Genomic DNA, 13,356 nt, shown 5'->3' with positions numbered 1-13,356 from the left:
GATTTGTTACATTCCAGGAGGGCAGAGTCACACTGCCCTAGCAGACACACTGCCCTAGCAGACACACTGCCCTAGCACGGGGAGTCCGGCATGCATGGAGGGGCCCTCAAGGGCTTCAGGAGGGCTCCCCCGGCCCTCCCAGCCTGCCTGGTCTCGGGCCACTTTGCTGGTGTGTCCCCAGGCACAGGCATCCAGTGGCGAGACCTCCTGAGCCCTGTCAGCGTGGACGATGACTTCTGCTTCGGGCAAGTGCTGGGGATGCTGCTGCTGGACTCTGTGCTCTACGGCATGGCCGCCTGGTACGTGGAGGCCGTCTTCCCAGGGCAGTTCGGCGTGCCCCAGCCCTGGTACTTCTGCGTCCTGGTGAGTTGTGGCGCCCCTGCTCCTCAGGTCGGCCACTCCGTGCGGTCCAGTTGCCCCCCAGCCCTCACTTCCTTTCTCATAAAAAATCTTCCTGCGTTTTCTGCCTACAAAATAAACACGCTGCTCATAAAAGTGAGGGTTTTCTGCCTACAAAATAAACACGCTGCTCATAAAAGTGACTGCGGCGCTGGAACATGCAGCGCAGCCCCCACCACGGACAAGCACCGTGGACACCGCGTGCACTTCAGGTTTTTCTAGGCATTTACTGTCATAGAGCACACACAGGTATGTGTATAACATACCTACGTCTGTTTCATAAAAATGAGATTATGTTGTAAAATATGCTTGAAACTTACTTTTTTTTGTTTTTTTTGTTTGTTTGGAGACGAGTCTCACTCTGTTACCTGGGCTAGAGTGCAGTGGAATCATCATAGTTCACAGCAAACAAACTCCTGGTCTCGAGAGATCCTCCTGCCTCACCCTCCTGAGTAGCTAGGACTACAGGTGCACACCACCATGCCCAGCCAATTTTTCTATTTTTTGTAGAGACAAGGTATCAGTCTTGCTTAGGCTGGTCTTGACCTCCTAAGCTCAAGGGATCCTCCTGCCTTGGCCTCCCAGAGTGCTAGGGTGATGGGCATGAGCCAACATGCCCAGCATGAAACTTGTTTTTTTAAAAACCTAACAGTATATCTTAGGTATCTTAGATATATATACTGGCTGGGTGCAGTGGCTCACGCCTGTAATCCTAGCACTCTACAAGACCGAGGCAAGAGGATCGTTTGAGCTCAGGAGTTAGAGATCAGCCTGAGCAAAAGTGAGACCCCATCTCTACTAAGAATAGAAAGAAATTAGCTGGAAAACTAAAAATACTGTTTCTCCGAAAATAAGACAGGGTCTTATATTTATTTTTCCTCAAGAAGACACCCTAGGGCTTATTTTCAGGAGATGTGTTATTTTCCCCTCAAAGCCTCAACTTGCAGCACGCACAGGATGGCCAGGACCTGACAGGGGGAACCAACCTTGTTGGTGGGGCTGCCCACACCTTTCTGGTCACCTCTTGGATAGTAGCTATCACGATGGGGCAGATGAGAAAGGCTGCTCATCGTCTTTACCGCTCCGTGACGAAATGCATTGGTTGTGCAGATACTCTGCGTAGGCACGCCCATCACTAGCTCTTATTTTTGGGGTAGGGCTTCTATTGCACAAATGCTTAGAAATCCTACTAGGGCTTATTTTATGGGTAGATCTTATTTTCGGGGAAACATGGTATGTAGAAAAAATCAGCTGGGCATGGTAGCGCATGCCTATAGTTCTAGCTACTTGGGAGGCTGAGGCAAGAGGCTCGCTTGAGCCCAGGTGTTTGAGGTTGATGTGAGCTATGATGATGCCACTGCACTCCAGCCTAGGTGACAGAGCAAGACTCCATTTAAAATAAAAATAAAAATACAAAATATATGTGTGTGTCTATTTATAAATGTAGTTTTAGATTTTTATCTAAACCTATTGACAAATTTCATTTTATTTATTTATAAATATATTTGTATCTAAATATTACCTGTTTAAGAGTCGACTTCACTTATAATGACTACACAGTATTCTGTCACATGGAGGCACCACCATGTACTTGACTAATTTCCTATTGATGGTTAGTTAGGGACACTTCTTTGTTCTTTGATTCAGCAAATGTTTGTCAAGTGTCCCCTGCTGTATTTCACTGAATCCAAGATGACATTCATTATTAGAGGCAACAGTTACTTTGCCTATCACTAAGAAAGAAAATGCCACAGCTACACTGTGGCATCTCGTAATGTAAGACCCATTCTGATTCTAAAGCCACTTTAAATGTAAGAAAAACGTCTTTAAAACCAATGAAATATAGTACATGCCGGTCGCTATTCCAGGCTCTGGCATACCCTGGGATAGAGCCGTGGGCGGAACAAGTGCCCACACGTGGCTTCCCCAGTGCCGATTCTTCCAGGGCTGCTGTTCTCACCTTCCTGCCGCTCTGCCCACACCACTGTGTTCCTTGCGTGGTCTCCGTGTGCACCGGGCTGCACTGTGTTCTTGCCCCACGCACCCCGCAGAAAGGGTGGGAAGAGACTTTCTCATGGAGGGAGGAGGTCCTGTCTCCTCTTGCCCTGTCATGAGTTCCCATGTGGCTTGAGCAGGGCAACGGGTGACAACCTCTCTCTGTCAAATTTCCTAATCGACAAACTCCTTTTCCTCGGTATCATAGCAGGGTTGATGTTGACAACAAGCCTGAGAGTTACCATTACACCCCTTCGCTAGATTAGGAAACAGAGGCTTAGACCTTCCCCAGGGGTAAAACAAGCTAGGACCCACTCCGGGGTCTGTGCTGAGTGGTGTCTTCTCAGCAGTGCCTTGGTGCATTAAGGTGAAGGGCACGTCGCTGAAGGCACCTAGCACGCCGATTGTTGCTTTGCTCATCACAGACAGAATGACTGACACCTGTCTGCCTTCCACCCCAGCCCTCATATTGGTTCGGGACCCCGAGGACGGTCGTGGGGAAAAAGGAAGAAGACAATGACCCTGAGAAAGCGCTCAGGACGGAGTACTTTGAAGCTGAGCCAGAGGACCTGGTGGCCGGGATCAAGATTAAGCATCTCTCCAAGGTGCCACCTCCCTGTTGGGACAGGTGTCCAAGGTGCCACCTCCCTCTGGGAATAGGGTGGGGCCGGGGCTGGCCTGACCGCCAGCAGGTGCTCCCTGGAGCCTCCTGAGTATCTGGTGAAGGAGGGCAGGGTGCCCTTGGCTGCTGTGGCCAGGGCTCAGTGTCTGTGTCCCCGGTGCCCAGCATGGAGCCAGGCTCCTGTGGAGCTCAGCAGACGTGCCATCCTGGCTTTGTCTCTCGCAGCTTCTTGGGATGTGTATGTGGCTGTACTAAGGCCATGCCTCGGCCTCACGGGCCTTTTGATCCTGCAGAGACACCAAGGATGTCATGGGATGTGTTAGGGTCAGGGGAAACTGGAGGGGAGCAGCAGGGAGCTGCCTCTGCCCAAACATCACTCCTCTCTGTGTGCCCATTGGCAGGGGCTGGGCTGGGTCTCCTGCGATGGCCGGGCAGGCAATTGGGAAGCCCGAGGACAGCCAGGGCAGCCTGTGCCTTTCCTGCAGGTGTTCAGAGTGGGGAATAAGGAACAGGCGGCTGTCTGGGACCTGAACCTGAACCTGTATGAAGGGCAGATCACCGTCCTGCTGGGCCACAATGGCGCTGGGAAGACCACCACCTTGTCCATGCTCACTGGTGAGACAGGGCAGCTCCATGCCCACCTGCAATTGGCAGCCCTCCAACTGCAGTTCAAGGAGCCAGATGCCCTTACCGCTGGCAAGGCCTCAGCCCTAGGGCCCCACGTGGGCAGCCCCCGGGCAGCCCCCGCTCTCCTCACTGCCTCGCCCGTGAGTGCCCGTGCTTGGCGGGATCAGTAGAAACAAATGAGGTCGACTCTCCGGCCACTCGGGGCAGGTCTGATATTGCGTCTGTTGTCCCAACCCTGCACTCCTGGTGCATCACACTGACTCTGGTGTCATACTTTGTCTCCCCTGAGCACAGGGACATCTGGCAGTAGTACAGGCTGGGACCTGGGGCAGGGGCTTTGGGAGTGCAAGTGACTCATATATGCAAGCGTGTGCGTGCATTTGTCATTCCTGATGAGCTTGTGCATCCAGGCAGCAGGGCCACCCTGTCCCTCTCCTGTCTCCTGCCAGCCCAGCTACAGGCCCAGCACAGCCCACTGCAGTCGAGAGTGGGGATCCTGGCATTGTCTCCCTCATGGGCTAGCTCCTTGGGTGAAACAGGAACTGTGGGACTTGGGGGGGTGGCTACACTTCATACTGATGAACAAGATTTTCATTCTGAATTTGGGGGTCTGCTGCTCGGCCCCAGGTCTCTTTCCCCCTACCAGCGGACAGGCGTACATCAGCGGGTATGAAATTTCCCAGGACATGGTCCAGATTCGGAAGAGCTTGGGTCTGTGCCCCCAGCACGACATCCTGTTTGACAACCTCACAGTCGCAGAACATCTTTACTTCTACGCTCAGGTGCATTGGGGTGATGGGAACCTGCCAGTGGTGGCTGTTCTATCAGTGGCACACTTGAGTTTCTGAGGCTTTCCGAGCCCCTGAACGCATTCTGAGGAGCTGTTCCAGGGAGCTGGGGGCAGCAGCCAAGGCTCCAAGTCCAGCAGCACCAAGGGAAGCTTCTCTGGGGCCAGGAGCTCGCCGCTTGGGGTCGGCCTCTGTCAGGAGCCTTGCCCCATCCATCTCCCCTGTCCCTGTTGTTCCAGCTGAAAGGCTTGTCACGCCAGAAGTGCCCTGAGGAAGTGAAGCAGATGCTGCACATCCTCAGTCTGGAGGACAAGTGGGACTCCCGGAGCCGGTACCTGAGCGGGGGCATGAAGCGCAAGCTCTCCATCGGCATCGCCCTCATAGCGGGCTCCAAGGTACCGGGCTCCGCAGGGCCCAGGGGCATCGGGCTGTAGCTCCCACTCAGCCTGGGCTGGTTGCTGGCCTTGTGACCGTGGTCCAGGCACCTCAGCCCTCAACACCGTGGACAGCCAGTCTGACGGGGGCCTGGGTTGTGGCTCTGCTGTTGTCACGAGGCTGTGCCTCTGCCCTCCAGGTGTTGATGCTGGACGAGCCCACCTCAGGCATGGACGCCATCTCCAGGAGGGCCATCTGGGACCTTCTTCAGCAGCAGAAAAGTGACCGCACCATCCTGCTGACCACCCACTTCATGGATGAGGCCGACCTGCTGGGGGACCGCATCGCCATCATGGCCAAGGGGGAGCTGCAGTGCTGTGGGTCGTCCCTGTTCCTCAAGCAGAAATACGGTGAGTGGAGGGGAGTGGGCAGCAGTCCAGCCTCCATCCCATGACGGGGTCCGCGTCCCTGGCCCGCTGTGCTGAAGGGAACTGCCCACCGTCAGCTTCATGAAGGGCCCCCTCTGGACTCCTGCTCTGCTGCCCCTGGGTGGAGACGCAGGCCCCAGGCAGAGGGGCCGTGAGGGTGGTAAGGACAGAGTGGAGCAGAAAGTCCCGATGTGGTTAGGATTTGGTTCAGCCACGACCAAAAGAGCTGAGGCCAAGCCCAGCGGCATCTTTGCAGAGGGCAAGCACACTGGCCGCTGCTGCAAATCCCAAGTGAGAGCAGCTCTGCTCTGTGTCCCTTCTCAAGACTGCCTGCTGGCCCTACCTGGTGCTGGCGTGCCTGCCCCCCCCCAACACATTCAAAGGGGGTTTGAGCAAAGATCCAGAAGCGCTGCTCCCCTTAGAACACCCTGGAGTGCAAGCCCCACTCTCCTGGTTTCCTGGGGCCAGCATGCCAGCCCCCGGGACTAGGTGGCCACCCAACATGGTCAGCAGCAGGCGGGGGAGGCCTGGAGGGGCAACCTTCACCCTGGGTGGCCATGTGCCCAGCAAAGACACATGGGCCCATCACCAAGAAAGGGGGGAGAACAGGTCTTGAGGTGACAAAGTGTGGTCCCTGCCACAGCCTCTGGGCGTCTCACCTGCTGATTCCTGCCTGGCTGCCCAGGTGGCCAAGCCATGGCTCGTCCCAGACCCAGCATCCTTGTCTTACAAGGGTACATGGAAATACTATTTCCCACAAAGTGACATTGGGAAGGAGGTGAGGCGATATGCCCGAAAGCGCTTTGCAGCGAAGTGCTGTGTAATGTGGCTGTGCCACTCGCACTCTGGCCCTGCAGATGGTCTCCCTCCCTGTCATCGTCACCTGATAACCCTCAGCATCGCCCCACAGTACAGAGACCCTTAAATGCCAGGGTTATTATTGCTGACCTCCTTCCCTAGCAGCTGCACAGTGAGGGAAGACTCTGCCTTCGAGCAGGTGCTGCTGCCTGAGCTCAGCACCCCAAAACCCCAGCGTCTCTCCCTAGCTAGTGGGTGGGAGGCGAGAACCTTGGGAGGGCACTAAGGAGCTCCGTGGTTCATCCATTCTGCTTCCTCCACCCTGGCCTTCCAGCCCCTTTCCCGTGAGCCTGCCCAGCCTGAGCCCTGGAGACCGTAGTGTGGGCAGGAGGCAAAGCTGGGGAATAGCCCAGGGGCCTCACACTCGGCCCGTGTTCCAGGCGCAGGCTACCACATGACACTGGTAAAGGAGCCACACTGCAACCCTGAAGGCGTCTCCCAGCTGGTCTACCACCACGTGCCCAACGCCACGCTGGAAAGCAGTGCTGGAGCTGAGCTGTCCTTTATTCTTCCCAAGGAGAGCACTCACAGGTACGCCTCCCTCCCACAGACAGCACGCACAGGTAAAAATCCAAGAAGGTACCCCCCATGGGCTCAGTGCTCAGAATCACCTGCCCTGCCTCTCTCTGGATGGGTCCGTGGGTCTCTCTCAGCCCTGGGCCTGGGGACAGTCAGCCATGGTGACTCTGCGTGGTTGGGTGTTGTGGGCCAGGCCTCCTGGCGAGGAACAGCATAAGGGACCTGAATCGAAGGGGCACTCGGCACCCCTGTGCCATTCATGCTCTCCCTCCTGACACCAGGGAGTCCTTGTGCAGCTGAGATCTGTGGATGTCGGTCGGAGAGCTCAAGTGTGGGCACTCGCCTCATCACTGTCCCGTCCACAGGGCAGAACCGCCCGTGTGGGAGGGAGAAGCCAAGCTCTTGGTTCACGTTCAGAAACTTTGGGATGTGTGTCTTTAAAGTACATTTAATCTTCCTGCCAATCCGATTAAGTAATGTAGTTTTATAGCTGCACACTGTTCCATGATTCGGATATATGAGATCATGTTTTAACATTTCTCTCTTACCATGTATTCACGTTCCCCCCCAAAATATGCCAGTAAACATCCTTCTAGGAAACTCTTTGTCCAGATCTCCAATGACCCCCTCAGAATATATCCCCAAATATCCTCCCAGAAAGAAGGCGTGGCTTTGCTTCCCTGTTGGTGGATAGGGGAGTATCCACTCCCGTGGTTGCTCTTTCATATTTGCTTGTGTGAAAGTGGCAGGTGGCTGTCTGGTTGGCTTTTTGCACTTCTTCAGTTCCTATCAACAGGTGGTGGAATGTGTTCAGTGCCTGTTTGGCGTTAGGTCTTGCTGCTTTTAGGTTTTGTATATTTGTCTTTTGCTTGTTTATGGTTCAGTTTTATATGTTAACATTAATCATTTTTGTTGTGACTTTCTCTAGTTTGATTCTGTGGCATTGTTTTTCTATACAGATATTACCTGTATTGTACCATATCCTCTTTGTTGTGATTTCTTCCATTCCTTTATTCTAAGTGGTTTTCTATCCTATAATCAAATAAATACTTGCCAGTTTCTTCCCTTTTTTAAATTTTATTTTAGTGACAGGGTCTTCCTTTGTCACCCAGGCTGGAGTGCAGTGGCATCATCATAGCTCACAGCAGCCTCAAACTCCTGGGCTCAAGTGATCCTCCTGCCTAAGCCTCCTGAGTAGCTGGGACTATAGGTGTGCACCACCATGCCTGGCTGATTTTTTAAAAATTTTTGTAGAGATGGGGTTTCACTATGTTCTCCAGGCTGGTCTCGAACTGCTGGGCTCAAATGATCCTTTCTCCTCAAACTCCCAAAATGCTGGTATTACAGGTGTGAGTCACTGTGCCCAGCTGCCTTGCCAGTTTCTTCTGGGTTTTTTTGTTGTTGTTGTTGTTTTGTTTTTTTGTAATTTCATGTAGGTGTTTGCTCTCAAGGAACATCTAACAGGCCAAGGTGCTCACAAGATGTTCTGTGAGAAAGAAACACAGGGTAGGGCAGGGGTATGTGGGAAATCTCAGTCCCTTGCTCTCAATTTTGCCATGAACCTAAAACCTTCTCTACAAAACCAAAAGTCTTTAAAAAAGAAAAGGAAAGGTAAAAAACCAGGAAATGAAACCATATGAACTTAGCTTTTATTATTATTATTATTATTTTTTTTTTTTTTTTGAGACAGAGTCTCGCTTTGTTGCCCAGGCTAGAGTGAGTGCCGTGGCGTCAGCCTAGCTCACAGCAACCTCAAACTCCTGGGCTCGAGTGATCCTCCTGCCTCAGCCTCCCGGGTAGCTGGGACTACAGGCATGCGCCACCATGCCCGGCTAATTTTTTATATATATATATCAGTTGGCCAATTAATTTCTTTCTATTTATAGTAGAGACGGGGTCTCGCTCTTGCTCAGGCTGGTTTTGAACTCCTGACCTTGAGCAATCCGCCCGCCTCGGCCTCCCAAGAGCTAGGATTACAGGCGTGAGCCACAGCGCCCGGCCAGCTTTTATTATTTTTTAAGTGGCATTTCAAAGTGTAACCTCCTGTGGCCCCTGCCCTGTTCTACAGGGAGGTAATTATTTAGGAGCAAATTATCTAGAGAGTCACTGAGAAGCAACTTGTCACTCTGGGTCTTTTTTTTTTTTTTTTTTTCAGGTTCGAAAGCCTTTTTACGAAGCTGGAAAAGAAGCAGAAGGAGCTGGGCATCGCCAGCTTTGGGGCCTCCGTCACCACCATGGAGGAGGTCTTCCTTCGGTCAGTAGCTGTGCATCTCCAGCGGCCTAGGCCTCGGGCTGCGGGAGACTTTCAAAGCGCTGAGATAAAGCAGTCACCTTAGTCCTGAGCTGGCAGGCCCATGTGAGGGTGGAGGAGCGGCCTGGGGTAGGCGGGACAGTGGCGCTGGCAGAGCCCCTGTCAGATGTAATAGTTGCCAACGGCCTGCACACGGGGGGGGGGGGGGGGGGGGGGCCTGCCTGTGTCAGTAACGAACATGAAGTTTAGCATTCAGACCCTCAGAATTACCAGGGGAGCTTGAGGCAACCAGCGCACCTACCAGACGTTTCCGGAATATTTATTTGGCAGATGCAGTGCTAAGAACTAGAAATAAAAATAAACACAAGCAGGCCAGGTGCAGTGGCTCAAGCCTGTAATCCCAGCACTCTGGGAGGCCGAAGTGGGAGGATTGTTCAAGGTCAGGAGTTCGAAACCAGCGTGAGCAAGAGCAAGACCCCGTCTCTACTAAAAATAGAAAGAAATTAATTGGCCAACTAAAAATATATAGAAAAAATTAGCCGGGCATGGTGGTACATGCCTGTAGTCCCAGCTACTCGGGAGGCTGAGGCAGCAGGATTGCTTGAGCCCAGGAGATTAAGGTTGGTGTGAGCTAGGCTGATGCCACAGCACTCACTCTAGCCCAGGCAACAAAGTGAGACTCTGTCTCAAAACAAAAACAAAAACAAAAAACCACAGGTAGATGTTTCTCCTTGAGGAGCTCGTGGCCCGGAGGAGACAAAAGAATAAGTGGCCATAGGCGCACAGCTGTGAGGTGTGTGCTCTGGGGATATGGCCCAGGGTGCCACGAGGACACCAGCAGGGAGGGGGCTCAGACCCAGCTCCCAGGAACAGACTCCCTGAAATGGGGTGGTGAGGAGGTGCAGGAGGGAAGGATCTGGCACAGAGTGGCTGTCAGGTTGAACAAAGGAAGTGGGAAAATGTGAAAACCATGGCAAGAGGGTGTCGACTGGACCTGGGTGTCAGACCAGCTCATTCCTACAGCCGCAGGGCTTCTTGTCTCTGTGTTTCTGGGGTCTTGGGCCTCTCCTGCCCCCTTAGAGTTGGCCCATGGCCCACCCGTAACTCAGCTCCAGAGCCCCCTCCTGAGGGTGGTCTCTCCATGCTCTTGGTCCCAAGAAGTAATCAGAGCCTCTGTCCAGGACGCTGGTGGGGTCAGCGTGGGGTCAGCGTGGCGCCAGCGCCACAGCAGCTGGGTAGGGCGGGGTGGCTTGGATTCAAGGGAATGTCAGCAAGATGGCGACGCATGTCTCCCTGGCCCGAATCTGTGATGTGAGCCAGGAAAGATAAGTGGGTCTGGGGGAATCCAGGGAAGGACTAGGGACTCTGAGCAAGGGGCCAGCCGAGCGGCGACCGGGGCCTCGCACAGCAGCTCGTGTGGGACCAAGGGAGCGGTGGCTCCTTTGCTCGGCTTCGCCCCAGGGCGGTGGGGATGAACTTGCTCCCACGCCTGCTCGGCAACCTCGCTGTGATTTCCAGTCATCGGGGAGCTGTGGGAGGGTTTCATGTGTTTAAATGAAAGTTTTATATATATATATATATATATATATAATCTGTATATTGTTTAAAAAATCACCTTCTTTCTGTATGCCATATTCACACAGTTTTGTAGCCATCGCCACAATCAATTTGAGAACTTTTATCACCCCACAAAATAAACCCACACGGGATAGCAGCCACATCCCAGCCCCTGGTGACCACTGCTCCCCATCTCTGTTCTGTTCTGAATGTTTCCCGTAATGGGAGTCAGACAGCACGTGGTCTTCCGTGGCCGACTCTTTCACTGAGCGTACTGTCTTTAGGTTGCGGCAGGTGCCAGAGCCTCACTCCCTCTGTGGCTCATGTTCCAGCACGTGAATAGATCACTTGTAGCTCATTCACTCACCGGCCGAGGAACGTCAGGAGGGTTTTCCACTTTTTGGCTGGGTGAACACTGCTGCCGTGCACATTTGTGTGCAGGTTTTGGATGTGTGTTTTTACTTCTCTTAGGCGTATATTTCAGAGTGGGCACAGTAGCTGTGTGTAACCTTTAGTCACTCCATTTGTGACAAGTGTCCTTCCTTTAGAGGCTGCTGTCAGAAGCACTAGCGTAGAAGAAGGCCTCTGATGCATTAGCTCGTTTGTTCATCCATTCATTCATTCACCTGTCCCTCAGTGACCATGGAGGGGACTCCATCTGTACCCGGCCACGCAAGGTCTGGGGCAGACAATCAGACAGGGCCTCTGCCCCTGAGAACCTTCCAGTCTCTCGGGAGACTGAGCGGAGAGTCGGCGTTTACAGTCAGAGCATGACAGGAACGTGCGCCTGAAAGCGCCAACCCTGGGGTCTCTGAAGCAGATCCGGTGGCTCACAGGCTACCGCTCAGCCAGCACAGCCCAACACCAGGCCCCTGCTGTGAGCCCTGCCGGCCCACCCTGCCGGCCCTCCATGCCTGTCCCTGGCCTGCCCATGCCAGGGTTGCCCCCCTAGAGCATGGTCATCCGCCTCCCAGCCTCACCCTGGTAGCAAGTGCCCCGATCTGTACCTTCCTGGCATCGGGCTGGCTGTGCCCTCCCTAGAGCCACCACTGTGCCCTGCCCGCCTTCTGTCCCTCTCCAAAGCCCTGGTCATGAATGCTGACTGTCTGGACAGTCTCCCTGGGCAGGGGCCCCATCAGCTTGTCCCTCTCCCCGGGACCTTGCTTGGCGGAGGACAGATGCTGCTCTGGAGATAACTATGGATGAGTGAGTGAACGAATGAGCACAATGAACGAGCAAAGGAATTGCTGGGGTGGCTTTGCTTCAGGGCCTCTGATAACAGCCCTCTGTCTGCCTCTCCCTGCTGCTTGGGAGACAGCTTTGCCCCGCCCCGAGAGCACAGTGTGTGAGTGGTGCCTGTGTCCGCACAGGGTTGGGAAGCTGGTGGACACCAGCATGGACATGCAGGCCATCCAGCTCCCTGCCCTGCAGTACCAGCACGAGAGGCGGGCAAGCGACTGGGCAGTGGACAGCAACCTGTGCGGGGCCATGGACCCAACCGACGGCATCGGCGCCCTCATCGAGGAAGAGCGTGCCGCCGTCAAGCTCAACACTGGGGTGAGTGCTCCAGGCGGGCAGCACGGGAAGGCTGGTGGCCCCTGAGCCCCTGGTGTTAGGTGACGCAGAGGAGAGCCCATGAAGGCAGGCACAGGCCTCCAGAGGGTCAGTGCACTGGGCATAGGGCCGGTTACAGCTCGTGGGTTGGCAGGGAGAAGGGAAACGGAGCGTTTTAATGGAGCAATGGAAATTTCTGAACATTCTAACTTGGGCACAGTACTTTATCGAGAAAGAGCTTGCCTTTTACCCAGCTCGGTGCTAAGAAGGCTTAACATGCTAGTTCCATTTTATAGTCAGGAAACTGAGGCCTGGGCCAAAGTGGAATGGCCAGTTGTGACAGAGCGAGGGTCTGGTCCCGGGCCAGCCCGACCGTGAAGCCCAGGTGCTCCTGCACTTAGTGGGTCGTGAGGGGTGGTGCTGGGAAGTTGGGCAGTCAGTCTGGGGAGCAGTGGGGAGGTTTGTGCGTCTACTCATGTGGGAGCGGGACCAGGGCCCTCCTGCATGGCACGTCTCTGTAGGGCAGGGGAAGGCAGGGGATGGCAGCTGGTCCCATATGTCCTGCCACAGTCAAACAATGTCTGCCCCGCCTCCATGGCTGTAGTGAGCCCCCGGGGTTGATGTGCAGATCCGTGTTGGGACCTGCAGGGACGTGGACAGCCGTGCCCTCCGTGTCATTTATCGTTTACTGAGCTCCTCCAATGGCCCCCGCAAGAAGCCCCAGGAGGCTCTTAGCGTGGTCTCGAGCGGTGCCAGTGTCACCTGAGTCCCCTCTGCCGCAGCTTGCCCTGCACTGCCAGCAGTTCTGGGCCATGTTCCTGAAGAAGGCCGCATACAGCTGGCGGGAGTGGAAGATGGTGGTGGCCCAGGTCCTGGTCCCGCTGACCTGTGTCACCCTGGCCCTCCTGGCCATCAACTACTCCTCCGAGATCTTCGACGACCCCATCCTGAAGCTGACCTTGGGTGCATATGGCAGAACTGTAGTGCCCTTCTCAGTCTCCGGGACCTCCCGGCTGGATCAGCAGCTGTCAGAGCACTTGAAGGACATGCTGCAGGCAGAGGGCCAGGAGCCGCGCGAGGTGCTGGGTAAGGGCGTCCTGGGTCAGGGCCCCATGGGCGGTCAGAGCTTCTGGGGTGGGTGGTTCCTGGCTGGGCTCACCAGTGCCTCTGCTGCCGCCCATCCTGACAATCACACGTGCCCCTGACAGTGCCAGACGCCCCCACAAGGCAGATCATGACACTGAGTCAGAGGAGGTGCCCTGGGGAGGCTGCAGACCCAGGCACATCACTGGGGCCACACCGCGTCCTAAAGCTGATCCGTCAGGACCATTCATAAGCAAAATGCAAGCGTTCGGTGGCCTTTCCTTTGTTTATGAGGCCAGT

At 54.6% G+C, this 13,356-nt stretch overlaps 2 protein-coding genes across 6 annotated transcripts in view; both read left to right on the top strand.

The window, feature by feature from the left end:
* Positions 1-13,356, top strand: part of RNPS1 (RNA binding protein with serine rich domain 1) — a 337,992-nt gene that overhangs the window by 297,262 nt on the left and 27,374 nt on the right. The window lies entirely within an intron of this gene.
* ABCA3 (ATP binding cassette subfamily A member 3) overlaps positions 1-13,356 on the top strand; it is a 45,665-nt gene that overhangs the window by 21,863 nt on the left and 10,446 nt on the right. For all 5 annotated transcript variants that reach the window (XM_012743612.3, XM_012743614.3, XM_012743609.3 and 2 more), the window contains 10 exons: positions 182-363; positions 2,856-2,999; positions 3,502-3,631; positions 4,271-4,425; positions 4,671-4,826; positions 5,006-5,216; positions 6,473-6,623; positions 8,767-8,865; positions 11,790-11,976; positions 12,756-13,059. In XM_012743612.3, the coding sequence (XP_012599066.2) occupies positions 182-363; positions 2,856-2,999; positions 3,502-3,631; positions 4,271-4,425; positions 4,671-4,826; positions 5,006-5,216; positions 6,473-6,623; positions 8,767-8,865; positions 11,790-11,976; positions 12,756-13,059 (1,719 nt within the window). The remainder of the gene's footprint in view (positions 1-181; positions 364-2,855; positions 3,000-3,501; positions 3,632-4,270; positions 4,426-4,670; positions 4,827-5,005; positions 5,217-6,472; positions 6,624-8,766; positions 8,866-11,789; positions 11,977-12,755; positions 13,060-13,356) is intronic.

Source organism: Microcebus murinus, chromosome 19, assembly GCF_040939455.1.
Source record: "Microcebus murinus isolate Inina chromosome 19, M.murinus_Inina_mat1.0, whole genome shotgun sequence".
In the NCBI taxonomy this organism is placed as follows: Eukaryota; Metazoa; Chordata; class Mammalia; order Primates; family Cheirogaleidae; genus Microcebus; species Microcebus murinus.
The sequence above is the reverse complement of the archived record's forward strand: the minus strand, read 5'-3'. Positions and strand labels throughout refer to the sequence as shown.